We start from the raw sequence: 18,482 nt of genomic DNA on the forward strand, positions 1-18,482 counted from the left end.
ATGCCTCTAAGACCTGGTCAACACACAGATTTTGTGCCACTAGAACTATTTTGGTTAGGGCTGTGAGTTTTCTACTGATACCTGTAGTCTGGGCATGGTCATACCAGCATAAAGATGCCTTGTACAGGTAGGGCTGTACGGGAACAGTTCTATTGGTATGAACACCTTCACACTGCTATAACTGCGTCCACACTGCGGGAGTCGTACCACTTTAATTATACCAGTACAGATACAGAAGAATGACTTTTGTGTGTAGACAAGGCCTGAAGGTCCATCTACCCTGGGGAAATGCTACGTTTTAGAAGAGAAAATGCATTAAGCAGCATGCTGGTAAATATGACTCAGCACCTAGAACAGACAGGGATGCCTGGGCTTATAAATTCATTTGCTGTTTGTAAATTTAGGCTATGGGGTGCCCTCAGGTGAGCCATAGGCGGCTAATGTGATTGAGTTGGCCATGACCAGCTGCCGTTTTTCACCCCACCTAACTCTGTCTAGATCTGCCAGCAGATCAAGGGACATGATCATTCCCCTCTATTCAACATTGGTGAGGCCTCATCTGGAGTACTGTGTCCAGTTTTGGGCCCCACACTACAAGAAGGATGTGGAAAAATTGGGAAGAGTCCAGCAGAGGGCAACAAAAATGATTATAGGGATGGAGCACATGACTTATGAGGAGAGGCTGAGGGAACTGGGATTGTTCAGTCTGCAGAAGAGAAGAATGAGGGGGGATTTGATAGCTGCTTTCAACTACCTGAAAGGGGGTTCCAAAGAGGATGGATCTAGACTGTTCTCAGTGGTACCTGATGTCAGAACAAGGAGTAATGGTCTCAAGTTGCAGTGGGGGAGGTTTAGGTTGGCTATTAGGAAAAACTTTTTCACTAGGAGGGTGGTGAAGCACTGTAATGGGTTACCTACGGAGGTGATGGAATCTCCTTCCTTAGAGGATTTTAAAGTCAGGCTTGACAAAGCCCTGTCTGGGATGATTTAGTTGGAAATTGGTCTTGCTTTGAGCAGGGGGGTTAGACTAAATGACCCCCTGAGGTCCCTTCCAACCCTGATATTCTATAATTCTATGATTCTGTGACAAGGTGCTGAGTTGTCTTTAGCAGTATGTCAACTAATGCATTTTCTAACACAGTGAGTTTCCTCACCTGCATGAGGCCTATGAGTGTGGGGCTGAGGCTCTGTGTTTGTGGGGCTGGGGCAGGGGACAGAGAACCCAGGTGTCTGATGTGATAGGAAGGGAACTTAGAGTTTGCATGTGCCGGGACCCTGCATAACAAGTCCCATGTTCACTACGGTTGGGGGCAGCCTCTGCGTGTGTGTGTGAGAATGGCTTTTGGGTGGGGGAGAAGGAGCCTGTGTGTGTGAGTGGATCCTGGGGCAACCCTGCATGTGCTTGTGCATTAGCTTGTGCCTGAAGCAGGCTGCAGTGTGTGTGTGGGGAGAGAGAGATTTGTGGGGTGCAAGGCAGCAGGACAATATGCCTGTGATTCTGTGGGCTGGGAAGTAGGGAGTATGTGAGAGCTTTTGGTGTGGGAGGCAGGAGGAAGGAGAGAGATTTGGAGACTTGGGGGAAGGAGGAAGAGAGCAGGAGGAAAAGAAAGGAGAGACCAGTTATTTCACAGTATAGAAAAGGGGGAAACGGACTGAAACAAACAGAGGAAAAGCTAACAAGCTCGGAGTAGAGGAAGGAGGCAAATGGAGGGAAGGCAGGGACAAGGGAAAGGGCAAGAGAGATAAATGAAAAGGGAATGTTGACATTTTACCTAATGGGCAGGTTGTATACTGAAGAGTGCAATCAATGACCCAGTTTAAAAGAACAAGGAGTCCTTAAAAGGGCAGGGATACAACATGCTGTGAGGTCAGAAATCTGCCTGGGCTGCCTCTCTCTCAATCTGTTTTTTTCATGTCAAATAACGTTCTCTCACTTGGTGCTGGCCCCTCGTAACACTCCTTTGCTGTGGTTTCCCCTCTGAGCCCCTGTATATGATTCTCAATACATGGTCACCTTACAAGTTGAGGAGGTAGGGCCAGGGGTCTGGGATGCAGGAGAAGGGCCCATTGGGAACTCTCACCCTCTTTCACAGCTTCCTTGTCAAGCGAGTCCAGCAGTGCCCTGCGCTTCTCCTCCTTCCCAGCCAAGGCAAAGGCGTAGGCCAGTAGCGCCCTGGTGTACACGTGGTTTCCTCCCTGCTCTGCTGCCGTCTCCAGACAGAACAGAGCATTACGGACCACAGAGTGCTGTGTGAGGAGAGAGACATGGGCTGAGAGGGGGAGGCGAGGTCACCATGGAGGTGAATTCAGTCTGTGAGCTCAACAGGCAGGAAACAATATGCACTTTTTCTATTTTATGAAGTATTTTTTTCCAGACTTTCTGACACATGGGTAACTCTAAACAATAGCTTAGAGCCAGATTCCCCGGGACACTCTCTCACTTTCACCACTGCAGCAATGTGCAGTGGCTGATTTACAGCTGCTTTGCATCACTAGGCTGGCACTAAGCATCCAGAGCGAACCAATGAGTCCAGCCCTTCATATTTGGTGAATGGCGATGGCATATTGTGGAATCTGGCCCTTTAAATTTGTCCTGTGGTCGGTCCTCACTTAGGAACATTTGAGAAGCAAAGTTTGGAATCAGCCGTTTACGTAATGACATTCCAAGGGATGCCAATGTGCACAGGTACATACACAGCAGGGCAGTTCATCTGTTTTCATCAATGGCTGAGAATGGAAAGTCCAACAGACAGTCCCATTTTCAGTGGCTTGAAACTTTTTCAGACTGTTTTGATCTGAACCTTCCTAGTCCTTGGTGTCTGCTAAGAGAGAGGTTCTCTCTGGGAAGCTGGAGGGAATGAGCTCAGCTGGTTTTGAGACAGGAAAGCCTGAAAACAAAATGCCTTGGGGTTTATACTATTTCTAACTGAGAAGGGCTTAATCAGGACATCAACTTTCCTCAGTTAAATACAGGGGATCAGGTTAGTCTAATGATAGTGGATGGGAACTGACTGCCACTTCATCAGGACAATGTTAACAAGCAGTCCATGTTGGGCCACATCCACTTGTCTTGTCTGACCACAGCCAGTAGCACCACACATCTAAGGCCTGGTTTAGACTCAAGTTACAGAACTCATCTTTTCTGGGCACAGCCTGGCACACATTCACACTCAACTTGTCTACCAAGAAAAATTCTCCACTTTTGGGGGCATACTGACTCCCTTTTCTGGAGCAGCATAAGCCCATGTCATTGGAGTTATATCAGCACAGTGAAAGGTGCATGCTCACTGGAAGTACCAGTGTAAGCGGTCCTTCCACTACAGTGCCACAGTGCAACATTCCCTTTAACAGAGATTCTCTGGTAGCACTTTTGAACCAAGGGTCCCAAGATGGGAAACCTGCCTGGCTTTTACACAGTTAGCACATTCTCCACAGCCACAGCTGTTCCTGCTACTTGCTACCTTTTCCCATGCGCTGCTGAGTGAACATTTCCCACAAGCACAGCGAAAGCTACGCAGCAAAATTTCCACACAAAGCAATGCTGCTGAAAGCGGCACAGAGGACACTGGGATGTCTACCCACAATGCGCCACACTTTTGCCAGTCTGGCCTGATACTAGATGAACATAACACACTGGCACAAGTGGCCCAGTGTGAACTCACTGCACCGATATAGTCTTTTTGTTTGCTCCCTGATGATAAAACTTTTACCAGTGCAGTTTCTGGATGTGGACAGACCTAACTGAAGGAGAACAGAAATCAGCCTTTGATGGGGACCCATTTGGCTACTGCCAACTGCCAAGGGGTTAAGTGTTATTTACCCAAGTGTTAAATATCTGTAAAACTCTAAGCTGTAGGTGTGTAAGAGAGGATCAAGCAAACACTGCCTGAAAAGTTTTTTAAAAAAGATCATATAAGAGGATAAGAGATGAGACAGAACAAGCATCCTGGACTGGAAGGGAAGCTGCAGGGAAATTCCAGTTCCAGATTTGGACCTCCATTTAAAGTCTTTTCTGACTAGATTTCCCCCTTTTTAAAGGCTTCTCTCTCGGGATGGGAGGCTGTGACTTAGGGGTCCCCAGCTCTGTTTGTGGCTTGAGGGGTTACAGGTACGTACAGTGATGGGCAGAGGAATCTCCAGCAGCGCAATGGTGATGTAGGCAGAGAGCGTGACCTCATCGTCCACCCCACCCTGCAGGGAACCACAGAGAGAGACATTAACCCATAAACCCCTCCCACTCGCCCCTCCTCCCAGGGGCATTAAACATCCCTCTTCTTCCCACACTATAGTAGCTTCCATATACCTACCTCTCTTCTTTCCCCTAGCCACGGTCACTCCATGTACAGTATGGTTCTCCCCTGCTCTTGCCTCCCTTAGCAGATCCCATCTGCCACATTTCCAAGCCCCCTGCCCCAGCCCCATGTGCTGCAGTGGCTGTGCTGTTCCCATGCACAGTTGCAGGCTTTCTCTATGTCACTGGAGTCCTGTATGGGTCCCAGGAGGCCCATGGGAAGCTGTCTGGGCGGATACATCACCTTTATGGCATTGTTCAGGAGCGTCCCGGAGCTGCGGAAGCAGCCGTTGTCCTTCTGCTTGCCAGCAAGCCAGGCCAGGGCGTCCTGGATGTGCTTCTCCTCGATGAAGATGTGAGAGCGGGCCTGCGCGAAGGACTTGAGGACGAAGGCCGTCAGCCTGAGACAGAGTGGACAGCAGTGAGAGCTCCCTCCCATGCCCTGTGCTCACTAGAGGGGACGGGGTCCTGGGGCATCGCCAGCCTGAATGGAAGCAGCAGGGGCCGGACAGCTGGTGGCCATGGGCCAGGGAACCATTATCTCACTCAGCCACCTACTGACATGCAACAGAGCCTGGGGGAAAGACTCAGCAGCCGTCTGACAGGGCACAGCCAAACTGCCCACTTTAGGACAGGAAGTGAGCCAGCTTCCTGCATCGGTTTTGAACAGCCAGGGCACACTTTAGGGGTAGAAGGTGGTTGTCCAGAGCCCTTGAGAGAACAGCCCGCACAATCTTCAGTGACCAGGAATGGCCAGGACACGGGCTCTGCATTTTATTATAAAAACAGCAGCACAGCGCCCCCTAGCATCAGACTGGGGTCAGCACTCAGAGAGACAATATGCCTTACTGAGCCACCCACCCCGCTCCCTGCAGCACAGCGCCTCCTAGCACCACACTGGGGCAATAGAGTCAGTAGTGGCAGAGGAAAGAGCAACCCCTACAGAGCTGCCCACTGCCACTCCCTGCAGAACCTGTTTGTTCACCCTTTCAGGCATGCACTAAGCATTGAGGGGCTGGGATGGCTCCACCCTATTACCAGCCTCCTCCTTATCCTGAGGGCAGTGGTGGCTAAACTTTCCTAGTTGAGGATCGAACATATAATTTCAGAAGGGACAAGTATCCACAATCAGGACTTTGGGATGGATTCTCTATCCTGTTCTGACCCCTGCACCCTGCTCAGGTAACACAAAGGGAGCTAAAACTACCAGCAAGTCACCAGCCGGGGAATCTTTGGCTGACCCCTTTACACAACCTTCCACATAGCCCCTGGTACAGAGAGTGAGTGGCTGGAGTGTGCTGTGTTCTAGACACACCTAGCTGATGTATGGTCCTCAGGGGACTGTGGCCAGCTGGAGCAAGTTAGAACAGCCTCTAGGCTTCTCTAACCTGAGCTGAGCAGGGAATCAGGGGGCTGTAAATGGTTATTAAGCCAAAATTGCAGGCCTCTAGCATATGAACTAAAGGAGATCTCCCTTCCCTACCAGCTCTCATAGTTGCCTTATCCCACATCATCAGCTCTACAGCTCCTCCCCTCGCCTCTGCCCCTTCATGATCAGCACCTGTTAACAGTGGGCAAGCTCCAGGTTAAAACAAGAGAAGAGAAAGAATTCAGCAGTACTGAAATGTTACCAGGTGTTCCCTGGTTTCCCATAACGTGGCCCAAATGTGCTGTAGGAGCCATCCTGGTGTTTGTACTTCAGCTGTGTCTGGTAACCTGAAAGGGAGAATAAAGTTGTGTTTCACTGCAATAATGTCCAGCTGTAGATGTCAGCCAGGAAAAGACAATCTTCAGCCCTGTCTACACATGAAGATCCTGTTTTAATTGTACGCGTAGCATTAAAATGCTGTGACTCCCGCAGAGTGGATGTAGTTAGGATAGTATAAAAGTGCTAACACCAATACAGCTTTTTCCCAGATGGGAAGGGGGTAGAACTGCATCCACACTAGGGGTTGTACTGATTCAATTATTTTGGTAAACTATCACCTCCTAACTGAAATAGTTACACTGGTACAAAGCTGGGTTTAGATCAAGCCTTAGACGCAGAAGCAGGTCCAGTGTAGAGTACACAAGCCAGGCAGGCCTCCCATTCCTAAAAACAGCCTCAGTGTCTCAGCAGAGTGGCCTTGGTCTTCTGTTAGGCATTAAAAGAAGGTACAAGCAACAGGGTTATGATGTGCATCTAATAGCCACCTATACCAGGTTCAAGGATCCCTTTGCAGCACCTAAAATAAATACATGGGAAGGCTATCTCTGAAAGATTGCTAACGCTCATTAAAAACAGGGTAGAGCAGAAATGGAGAATGAGGAATAATTAAAGGTGTGACCCAAGCTGGGGCTCTTCTGAAAAGCGATGATGTGGAAAGGGCCTCTTGTCTCTCAGCGGCTCTACTCCAGGTGTGTTCAGAGTCATGGCTACTGGCTTTACTGGCAAAGGTCATGGCCACATTAAGAATAAAGGAGCATTACCAACATTGCCAGCTAACACGTGTTTCAATCCTAACACAGAGAAGGCACTTGTAGTTTCACACATGTTGGCTGGTTGAGTTAACCTTAGCGACGAGCTTACAGTTTACCTTGATCAACAAACATATTAAAACTACAAGTCCTTCCTTCGAGGTTTTTAAGGCCCAGCTTGACAAAGCCCTATCTGGGCTGATTTAGTTGGGGATTGCTCCTGCCATAGGCCCCGACTTCATGGGTGCTCAGGGGCTGGAGCACCCACGGGGAAAAATTGGTGGGTGCTCCTCACCGAGGAGGAATGCAGCGTGCTTGGGGAAGAGGCAGGGCAGGGGTGGGGATTTGGGGAGGAGTCCAATAGGAAAACGGAGGAGGCTGAGTTGGGGCCAGGCCGGGGGCAGGGTTAGGGGGCACCTGTGCTTTGAGCAGGGGGTGGGACTAGATGACCTCCTGAGGGCCATTCCAACCCTGATAGTCTATGATTCTAAGTTGGCTAAATGTGTTACAAATAGATAAATCTCTTCTAGTGACAATAAGGCTTAAACCCAGGTTTTGCTCCATTTACTGCTGCCAGGCCTGCAGAATCAACCCAGCTCTTCTTCTCCGCCTTGCATGTCATCAGCAGAAATGCACCCAGTGCAGTGCAGCACCTAGGCTATGTCCACATGGACCCATCTTCTCCCATTGTGCACTTCCAGAGAGTAGAGTTTTCTGTGTTCCTAGATGTCACCCTAGATCTAAGCATGCTACCATGCTATGGCACCCCTTGTTGGGAAGCGATCTATTGTAACACCAACCATTAATGGAGCAACTACTCAGAGTAACTCCTGGGAAAGGGAACCTCTGACCTCTGGGGCGGGGTTGGAGAGAGGGAGTGTCAGAGGCCCTGGTTCAAAGGTAAATGATGAAGGGTCAGTTGTGACGGTGCTGCCAATACTCTAGTGGCTAGGAAAGGCCTATACAGGCCATCTGGGGAGCCAAGTCTGGTTTGCTGGGGCAAGAGTGAATTACCACTGGGCTCACACACTGGAGAGCAATGGGATGAAAGGACTGAGGAGGTACAATGCGTTCCCCTCCCCCCAAGAGACAGGTGGTCCCCTCAGTCCGTCCATCCTTCCCAGTGGGAGCATTATCTGAGCAAGGCAGACACAAAAAGCTCCCAGCACAACCTTGGAAGGGAGCAAGTGAAGAAACAAAAGCCCCGTCCCTCCTCACCACTGACTAAGTATCCAATAGCCTTGGATTTGGTCTCCTCGCTCAGCTGCCCCGTCTTATTCAGATAGTCCAGGACGTAGATGTTGGGGGCAAACAGGACCATGTTCTGCTCCCCACATCCAAAGGGCATCTGGAGAAGCTGCTGAAGGTTCTGCATGGCTGTGCCCAGGATATCGCCTGGGGATGGAGACACAGGGAGTCAGTGTTGTACAAAGCTGACTCGTTGAGGCAGAGTGCACCGCAGAGCAAGGATGTTAGTGTGAGACATCCATAACAGGCTTGTGAGATCACAGGCAATAGGAGGGAAAGAGAGACACACACAACACAGAAAAGGAGGAAACAGAGAAATATTCTCTGAGAGAGAAGGGACACATGAAAGGCAAAGTGAAGGGCATGTTGTTGGAAGGACAGATGGGAGCACTAGGCTGGATGAATAGCTAGAGACATGGGCCCAGAGGCAGAGGTGGGGGGAAGGAGAGAGAAAAAGAGGTGAAGTGCTAGCTAGTGACTACAGCAGTGGGCAGCTGGGGGATAAATGGAGGGGCTGTGATGGGTGCACAACGGGGTGAGGAGTGGAATGGGTGAAAAGACCACTAATGTCAGGAAGGGGGAAGGAACGGCAGCAGCACCCACAGCCAAGCTCTTCGGGCTCACTTACCCAGCACTGAGAAATAGGCTCTGGCTGATCCCTGCACCACGTTCTCTGGGAGCTTCAGGGACATTGTCTGCGGCGCTGTCTTTCCTGGGGAAAAGTGACATAGATGGGATTGTAGTAAAATCCCCCCTGTGTAACAGTGACCAGGCCCCAGCACAGGAGCTAGGACACTGCCCTTGCTGCTGTCTTTCCCCTGGCACTGCACAGGGGCTCCCTATCTTTAGCAGCTCCATTCCTCCATAGCTTTAAGGTGAACTCCCCACCCATCCGCAACTCCCCTCTCAGGCTCGGATCCCCCTCGCCCCCCGCTCAGCCCTCCACATGGAGTGAGGTGCCATCACCTGGTGAGGCAAGTGAACTGCAGTCTCCAGCTATTTCTCTGGCACCTTCCCGTTTGTAATTTCACTCCATGGAATCAGAGAGTGAGAGAAGGGGAAAGCCCCATTAATTCCCATCTAGCCCATCCCCACAGGACCCAGGCCAGGAATGTTCCCTAAGACCTAGGCTTCCAGCCCTTCCCTTGGGGGCCATTCCAGCCCTTCAGTGTTAGGAAACATTTCCTCGTTATCCAGCTGGAGGTGTCCCACTTTCTCATTTCCATATTACTGCTTCCAGTTAGCGCTTCCCCTCGGACACCCGGGGTTTCCAACCTTCCCTTTGCAGAGGCAGGTCAGGAGGGGTGAGGCTCTTACCAGCTGCACAGAGCAGGAAGTTGTAGGTCGTTTCCTTCTCAAGCCCTTCAGGCTTCGGGTTGGGGAGGAAAAGGGAAGGGGAAGGAAAATGAGAGAGGTGAGAACCTGCAGAGACACTGAGCACCTGGTGGCAGAAACATATGGCCAGGGGTGATGGGGAGAGATTAGGAGAAGGGAAAATGCTTAGGTGAAGAAAGAAAGAAAGAAAGAAAGAAAGAGCAGAGCATGAATCAGAGAAAGAGGGAGACTAGCAAATTCTCATGTAATAATAATTCTTATGAAGCCAGCAGATAATGGTTGGATATTGGCTACTAACAAGTTATCGCCTCCTCACTCCCAAGGGGAGGATATTGCAGTGCTCTACCATGGGTGATTAGTTGCTGGTAGCACACTGTAAAACCTGGACTTTCCTTGTTACGCAGAGAGAACTTTCAGCTTTACACCATGTGCTGGTGCTGATAATATGCCGTGATGCTAATGAAGTGATGTAGGGGCTCGATCCTGTCAAGTGTTAAACTTTAAGCCTGATTGAGGTCAATGGGACAACTCATGTGCCTGAACTAAAGCAAGCTTTGCTGGGTCAGGCCCAAAGCGCTCAGTGTCCTGAAATGACATATTGTAATGACTGCAGGGCCACCTAGAAATTCACCATTACACACTGTGGCCAATTAGTCCTGTAGGGATAGAACTCAGCTCCTCCTGCTCCAAAGGCCCAGACCCCCAAGGCTTGAGCTAAAGAAGAAGCCCTGTTATTTATTGAAATAACCAGAACAATTCTGACTAAAACTCAGGAACTAAACGTTGTGAAAAAAGAGTGTTTAGTCAAATCAATTTTTGGTTTTGGAACACATCCCTCCCCTGCAAATTTTTATTCTGAAAGTGGTCAGTTTCCCCCCTTTTAATAACTGTTTTCCAACATTTGCCAGATGGAAACCGGTAGCCAAGCATGAAAAGGGGCTTTCCCTCACTTTCTCACACTTTTAAAAAACCTTTCCCTCTCTTTCATCAGTTGGACAAAGTAAAAAGTTTTAAAAAGTGTGTGTGTATGGCAGGGGGGAGGGGAGAGAATCCAAAAGTCGACTCCATCCCTACTAAAACCAAATTTAAGGTGAATATTAATGGTTTTTGCTTTGTTTCAAATGTCTTTTCAAAAGTAATCTCAGCGACAAATCTGCTGTTGAGTTTAATTTTGAACATTTCACACGAAATCCAAATTCAGTGATCAAAGATGTTTTAAAGACTCTTTTTTTCTGGTGGAAAATTCACTGGGGAAAAAAAATCCTGTTTTCCAACCAGCTCTAACTCTTTGCTAGCCTAGCACACACAGATGAGCATTTCTGATTCCATCCGATAGAGCATTTCTGATTCCATCCGAGTAGTCAGTACTTTAAAATAACAGGGCAAGATTAGTACACCCCCTACATCCCAGCAAAGAGAATATTTTTCAGCTGAAGAGGTTTAGAAATCATTTATTTTGAATTTTGTTGTGAAGAGAGTTTCACAGTTCTTTGGGTCCCTATATGTTGAAAAAGGAGCCAAGTTATAATTCAAATTTCACTTGGCACATGGGAGAACTTTAAAGCAAAAGCCAAAACACATTTACTGTAACATGAGAGAATCATAGAAATGTAGGGCTAGAAGGGACCTTGAGAGGCCATCTAATCCATCCTGCTCAAAACATGGGAGAACCAAGTACATCTAAACTATCCTGGACAGGTGTTTGTCCAAACTGTTCTTAAACCTGCAATAACTGGGAATCCGCAGCCTTCCCAGGTAACCCGGGCCAGTGTTTACCTACTCTTAGGGGCAGTTTGGCAGAGGCCCTGGAGGTTTTTTGCCTTCCTCTGCAGTGTGAGGCACGGGTCACTTGCTGGTGGATTCTCTGCAGCTTGAGGTCTTCAAACCACAATTTGAAGACTTCAATAACTCAGACATAGGTTAAGCGTTTGTTATAGAAGTGGATGGGTAGGGTTCTGTGGCCTGCTTTTTGCAAGAGGTCAGACTAGATGATCATATTGGTCCCTTCTGACCCTAAAGTCTATGAGTCTATGAGTCTTACAGTTAGAAAGTTATTCCCAGTATCACACCTAAATCTCTCTTGCTGCAATCTAAGCCAATTATTTCTTGTTTTACCCTTGGTGGACATGGAGAACAACTGATCACCATTTCCTTTATAGCACATATTTGAAGACTGTTATCTTGTTCTCCCCTCAGCCATCTCTTCTCTAGACTAAATATGCACAATTCTTTCAATCTTTCCTCATACATCAGGTTTTTTCATTTTTGTTACTCTCCTTTGGACTCTCTCCAATTTGCTCACGTCTTTCCTAAAGTGTGGCACGCAGAACTGGCCACAGGATTCATTCTTGCCTTAAAGTTTAGAGAGTGGTTTTTTCTGCGTCGATTCAATAATGTGAATTGTATCTTTGCCTTGCTGAAAAAGGTGGGCTGTGTTTCTGTAACTCAGAGATGAGCTGCAGTATTAGGTCATGTGTTACTGCTTACATCACGCTATTTAAAAATGATTAGTGCTTTCCTATAATGGAGAGAGGAGTGGCCATCTTTTATCACGTCATATTGCTCTGATCAGACTATGTAACAAGCTATCACTACTTCTCTATTACAGAGAATAGCTATGGAGGTTTATATTAGGAGTTATTGTTAAGTCTCGTTGGGTGTCATTTAAAAAAAATGGAAACAGCCATGGGATCCTCATCACAAAATACTGTAAGAGACAAATTTATAGAAAAATATGTCCTCCAAAAACGGCTCACATTATCTTGAGATTTTTTTTAAATTATGAAGTTAAGTGATTTAAAATAAATAATGATAATTCATAAATAATTCAAAAATGTTTTAGAGGCAGTCACTCTCTGTGACGTTATTGATATAAACTGGGACCATATAGAACATGGTTTGCAACCATGGTCCTGTAGTGGCACCCAATCTTATGTAAAGGGGGTCATATAAGGTGTTTAAACCAGGTTATGGGTTGATGGCTATGATTATGCTGTCTGTATGTCTGTATCATTTTGTAGTGGAAGTTATGAGTACTGGCTGTATACTGTCTGTATTTCAACTTTGTGCTGTATTTCTGGGAAAAATCCCAGGTAAGTGATTGTTAGCTCTGCCTAGCCTGCTTGATGGCCCATTAAGGACCATCAGCTACACAACTGACCCATTGAGAGGAGGCAGATACGCCTTGTAACTCAGCAGGGTGTGCAGGAACTTGCCCATATGACTGCAGACTCCATTTTGCTGTAATTTTCCACAGTAAGAACAAAGGAATGTTCTTACACCTGGAAGAGCCTATATAAGGCTGATGCCTCATCTCCATCTTGTCTTCAATCCTGCTTCCTTTCTCTGAAGGGACTTTGCTACAAGCTGAAGCTCTACACAAGAGACTGATGACCCATCCCAGCGGGGGATGTTCTCCAGAGACTTGATTTGAACCTGCAGTTTACTTCATCAGTGCTACAAGCCTGAACTAAGAACTTTGCCTTTACTGTATGTAATTGATTCCATTTAACCAATTCTAGCTCTCATCTCTATCTTTTTCCTTTTATGAATAAACCTTTAGATTTTAGATTCTAAAGGATTGGCAACAGCGTGATTTGTGGGTAAAATCTGATGTGTATATTGACCTGAGTCTGGGGCTTGGTCCCTTGGGACCGAGAGAACCTTTGTCTTTTACTGGGGTGTTGGTTTTCATAACCATTCATCCCCAGGATGAGTGGCACTGGTGGTGATACTGGGAGACTGGAGTGTCTAAGGAAATTGCTTGTGTGACTTGTGGTTAGTCAGTGGGGTGAAACTGAAGTCATTTTTGTCTGGCTGGTTTTGGTTTGCCTTAGAGGTGGAAAAACCCCAGCCTCGGGCAATTGGTCCTGAATTGGCACTCTCAGTTCGGTCCTGCCAGAACCACATCGTCACAGTGGCGTAGTCGGCAGGTCAATATACACATCAGATCTTACCCACAAATCATGCTGTTGCCAATCCTTTAGAATCTAAAATCAAAAGGTTTATTCAATTACATACAATAATGGCAAAGTTCTTAATTCAGGCTTGTTTGTTCTTACTGTGGAAAATTACAGTAAAATGGAGTCTGCAGTCATATGGGCAAGTTCCTGCACTCTCTGCTGAGTTACAAGGCGTATCTGCCTCCTCTCAATGGGTCAGTTGTGTAGCTGATGGTCCTTAATGGGCCATCAAGCAGGCTAGGCAGAGCTAACACCCACTTGCCTGGGATTTTTCCCAGAAATACAGCACAAAGTTGAAATACAGACAGTATACAGCCAATACTCATAACTTCCACTACAAAATGATACAGACAAACAGATAGCATAATCATAACCATCAACCCATAATCTGGTCTTAGACACCTTATATGATCCCCTTTACATAAGATTGGGTGCCACTACAGGACCATGGTTGCAAACCATGTTCTATATGGTCCCAGTTTATATCAACAACATCACACTCTCCCATACTCTACTACACTGGTCACATAAGCACAAGATTCATTACAGGTCCTGGAAGTGACCTATTAGAGAATGGGATAGCAAGATTTACAAGAAAAAAAGTAAATGTTTGGAAAGGCTTTTCTTTACTGTAAAATGAAGATTCAGGTTAACCAAAACATTTCTCATATGTGTGCTACACTCACCAAATTTTTTCAATTAAAAAAACCCAAAATATTTTTCAATTCAAAATTTTTTTTCATTTTCATTTTAGTTCAATGCTATTTTTTTTAAAAGGGTAAAAAGATTGAAAGAGAAAAATACATTTCATGTCAGGTCAAATCAAATATTTTGTTGGACTTGAAACTACATTTTTTTGACTGTTTTGGTTCACCAAAAAAACCTGAAACATTTCCGTTCGGGTTGACCCAAAATAATTCTTTTTTTTTTTTTTATGTTTTAGTTTGGCCAGTGGACCAAAAAATTGGTTATTCACACAGCTCTGTTTATGAGGACTATGATCCACATCCACAGCTGGTGTAAATCTGCACAGCTGCATTGAATTTAATGAAACTATGCCAATTTCCATTGCTGAGGGCTTGATTCCATGACTTGTTATGGACAAAACCTAAAAGTCATGGTTTCTGTTCCAAAAGACACATCTGTGACGAACTTATCACCTTTGCTTATTATTTCAATCACATGGTGTAACAAGATACCAGTATTCTTCTGTAAGAAGTTATGCAGTATTACAGCTCATACAGGCTAATATAGTGACTTATTGCTGCTTCTCTTTACAGCGTTAGAGAACGTGTTATTGCTGAGATCATATTAAGTCATTATGGCTTCCCTATAAACCAAGAAGACCTGCAGCATTATATCAGTTGTCACAACACAGCAGTAAGTTATCATGGCTTCTCTATACCACAGGGACTAAACAACCCACCTACCTCCACTAACAGCTGTTTGATCACCGTGTCCTTCCGCCCTTTGTCCGGGATCTCCACTACCTCGTTCCCGCAGGGCAGATCTATCTTTAGGGCCTCAGCGCTCACTGAGAAATTTACATTACCTGAAACAAAGAAGGATAAGTGTTCTGCCAGGCACCGCAGCTACAGGGGTGCCAGTGTCATTTGCATGGTGTTCTGCTCTGCAGCTCCAGAGATTACATGGAAACTTCTCTAAAGACGGCAGAGCTCAAGTCACATTGTGCAGGTTAGCACTTTTGCACAGCTCTGTGGCAGCCTTCCAACTCATCAGCTTCAGTGGCTACATCAAAAGGGAGTTGGGCAAGACGGAGAGGAGGGGAGCGCAGGGGCAGGTCTTCAGATTCTGCTGCCCAGACCCCTGCATGGTGTCAGAGCCATCATCTTCCTTTTCCAGAAACTTCAGACCCAACCAGTATTTATATGGCCCCCATCTCAGTAATCAGATGGGGAAACTGAGGCACAGGGACACTGATTTGCCCAAGAGCTGGACACTGAGTCCAGGTCTCCTGAGTCCTGTACACTGCCTCAGCCATAAGGCCAGCCTCCCTCCTTTCACAGTAGATCAGTCCCTTCCAGAGAGGATGGAGCCATCCTGAATCTGATCCAGAAATTTTGAAGCCACTTGGTCCCTCACACAGAGGTTTTAGACCCATCCATTGATCCCTGATCCTGAGATTTTGGAGTTATAGACTCATAGACTCATAGACTCATAGGTCAGAAGGGACCAATCTGATCATCTAGTCTGACCTCCTGCACAAGGCAGGCCACAGAACCCCACCCATCCAATTTTATAACAACCCCTATCCCAGGACCGAGTTATTGAAATCCTCAAAAATGGTTTGAAGACCTCAAGCTGCAGAGAAACCACCAGCAAGCGACCCGTGCCCCACGCTGCAGGGGAAGGCGAAAAACCTCCAGGGCACCTGCCAATCCGCCCTGGAGGAAAATTCCTTCCCGACCCCAAATATGGCGATCAGCGAAACCCTGAGCATGTGGGCAAGAGGCACCAGCGAGCACCCAAGAAGGAATTCTCTGCAGCAACTCAGTACCCATCGCATCCAACATCTCCCCGCAGACCACTGAGCAGACCTGTCTGGTGGTAATTCAAGATCAATTGCCCAAATTAACGATCCTATCATAACATGCCCTCCATATACTTATCAAGCTTTGTCTTAAAGCCAGGAAAGTCTTTTGCCCCTACTACTTCCCTCGGAAGGCTATTCCAGAACTTCACTCCCCTAATGGTCAGAAACCTTCGTCTAATTTCAAGTCTAAACTTCCTAATATCCAGTTTATACCCATTCGTCCTCGTGCCTACATTAGTACTAAACTTAAATAATTCCTCTCCCTCCCTAACGTTAACCCCCTTGATATATTTATATAGAGCGAGCATATCCCCCCTCAGCCTTCTTTTGGCCAGGCTAAACAAGCCAAGCTCTTTGAGTCTCCTTTCATAAGGCAGTTTTTCCATTCCTCGGATCATCCTTGTAGCCCGTCTCTGAACCTGTTCCAGTTTGAATTCATCCTTCTTGAACATGGGACACCAGAACTGCACACAGTATTCCAGATGGGGTCTCACCAACGCCTTATACAACGGTACTAACACATCCTTATCCTTGCAGGAAATACCCCGCCTGATGCATTCCAAAATCGCATTTGCTTTTTTAACAGCCGTATCACATTGGCGACTCATAGTCATCCTGCTATCAACCAGTACCCCAAGGTCCTTCTCCTCCTCCGTCGCTTCCAACTGATGCGCCCCCAACGTATATCCAAAATTCTTATTATTAATTCCTAAATGCATGACCTTGCACTTTTCACTATTGTATTTCATCCTATTTCTATTACTCCAGTTTACAAGGTGGTTCAGATCTTCCTGAATAGTATCCCTGTCCTTCTCCGTGTTAGCAATACCCCCCAGCTTCGTGTCATCCTCAAACTTTATTAGCACATTCCCGCTCTTTGTGCCAAGGTCAGTAATAAAAAGGTTAAATAAGATCGGGTTGCCAGGTCCCTTACCCAGAGATTTTGGGGTCACAGCCCAAGACACTGTTTTCCGTCCGTTCACACAGAGACAATAAGATTCTTCTTCCTTCTCCACAGGGGTAGCCCGGAAGCCATCAGATGAAGCCAGTGAGATGCTGACCTGTCAATTGTACAGAGAGGTGCCATCAGGCAGGCAGAGAGAGGGGTTCAAAAGGTTTGGGGGTAAATGGAGATGGGACAGTGCAGGGGAGGAGAGGGGGCAGGGAGTTTGAGGGTCACAGGGATTTGGTGGGGCAGGGATTGAGGTGGGGAAACCTGAGAGGTACTGTGGTTTGGGGATGTGCAGGAAACTGAAGAGGGGCAGTGAGTTGGGTGCATGGCTCTGAAGAAACAGGTGATTGCAGGGCCTGAGGGATTCGGGACCAGTTGTGGGAATAAAGACAAAGTGGTGACCCTAAATTTACCACCTTGGTATGAGTCTGAGCCCTCTGGTGTCTTGTTAGGGGAGGAGGTGAAGTGCTGGCTGTGGGGGATGGGAGGCTATCTGGCAGTAGCTGAGAGAGAACAGAATGCGGACCATCAGTGAGTGTAGTGAAGGGAAGGAAAGGGATGGGGAAGCAGATGAGAGGGGCTTCAGGGCCCTTAACACTGTAAAGTTTGTTCCCGCTTCTCTTTATCTAGAATGAAACCCATTTAAATAAAAGCTGAGAGAAAAGTCACCATAACTTTGCAGGGACCCCCTTCCTGAGTCCCCTCCAGTCCCTTGTGCTGGAGCAGGAATATACTGCAGGCTACTGGGGCTAAAGAGTCAGTGCTGTTTCCATGGATGCAACAGGCCAGCGAATTTCCCAGAGCCTGTAGTGCAGCTGTTGTGCGGCATGAGGCTAAAGGGCAAGCACATGTATTCATTCTGGGAAGCGTGGAGTCTCCACTAGCGTAAGGGGTGATGCACAGTGTTTGGTCACCCCAGGTATCTTGCTTGGAGGTCATGAGATAGGCACAGGATGTCTAAGGCCAGGTGCCTTCAGCCACACAGGAAGTTGTTGTCAGGTATATCTGCAGCTTGCAAACCTTTGTCAGCCAAACAGATTCCTTCTTTCATAACGCCTACTCTGTACCCCTATGGTAACACACAGGAACCAATCAGATTCCTCTTTCCCATCACCCATTTCTTTGGACTGTAAGAAGACACTTTCCTAGGGGCCAATTATCTGCCTTTCCTGGATGGGAAGCCATGTTGCAACTGGCCCATGTGGTCTCCTCCCTGGTCCCTGCTGAGCAAAGCTGGGAGTGTCCCTTACCCTGATGCAGCGGGTCAGGTAGTTGAAGACAGTGGCCCTTAGCATGAAGGCCTCGCCGCGCACCACGGAGTAGGGCAGAGTGAGCTCCACGAAGAAGGGCTGGAAGGCTCTAAGGGACACAGTCGGGGACAAGCCAAAACCAGTGTCACTTGAAGTGCAGAACGCATTGGCTTTCCATTCTGTTATGGTGTCGGGGATGGTCACGGCCAGATCAGCACTTCCGACAGACCTAGTCACAAAACAAGAACAAGGAGATGAGGGGAGCTTTCCTAGCTTTGGGGAAAACAACTGTGTCCTTCACGGCATCCTGAATTACACCCCCCACAACCCTTTGTAACTACAGGGTCCCTCAGGAGCACTGGGGTTGTGCATGCTGGTCGGCTATTGTAGGCTCACTGCAGACCACTTCCTCCCATCCCATCCTACATTCAGC

General features: G+C 47.3%; 1 protein-coding gene across 1 annotated transcript in view; it reads right to left on the reverse strand.

Annotated features, from left to right (window-relative positions):
* LOC127047175 (alpha-2-macroglobulin-like) overlaps positions 1-18,482 on the reverse strand; it is a 59,775-nt gene that overhangs the window by 16,781 nt on the left and 24,512 nt on the right. Inside the window, exons 19-28 of the mRNA XM_050945205.1 lie at positions 18,050-18,278; positions 16,782-16,908; positions 14,724-14,845; positions 9,314-9,365; positions 8,625-8,708; positions 7,967-8,143; positions 5,923-6,007; positions 4,536-4,692; positions 4,117-4,191; positions 2,082-2,247 (exon numbers count right to left, since the gene is read on the reverse strand). Of these exons, the coding sequence (XP_050801162.1) occupies positions 2,082-2,247; positions 4,117-4,191; positions 4,536-4,692; positions 5,923-6,007; positions 7,967-8,143; positions 8,625-8,708; positions 9,314-9,365; positions 14,724-14,845; positions 16,782-16,908; positions 18,050-18,278 (1,274 nt within the window). The remainder of the gene's footprint in view (positions 1-2,081; positions 2,248-4,116; positions 4,192-4,535; positions 4,693-5,922; positions 6,008-7,966; positions 8,144-8,624; positions 8,709-9,313; positions 9,366-14,723; positions 14,846-16,781; positions 16,909-18,049; positions 18,279-18,482) is intronic.

This window comes from Gopherus flavomarginatus, chromosome 1 (genome assembly GCF_025201925.1).
Source record: "Gopherus flavomarginatus isolate rGopFla2 chromosome 1, rGopFla2.mat.asm, whole genome shotgun sequence".
Lineage (NCBI taxonomy): Eukaryota > Metazoa > Chordata > Testudines > Testudinidae > Gopherus > Gopherus flavomarginatus.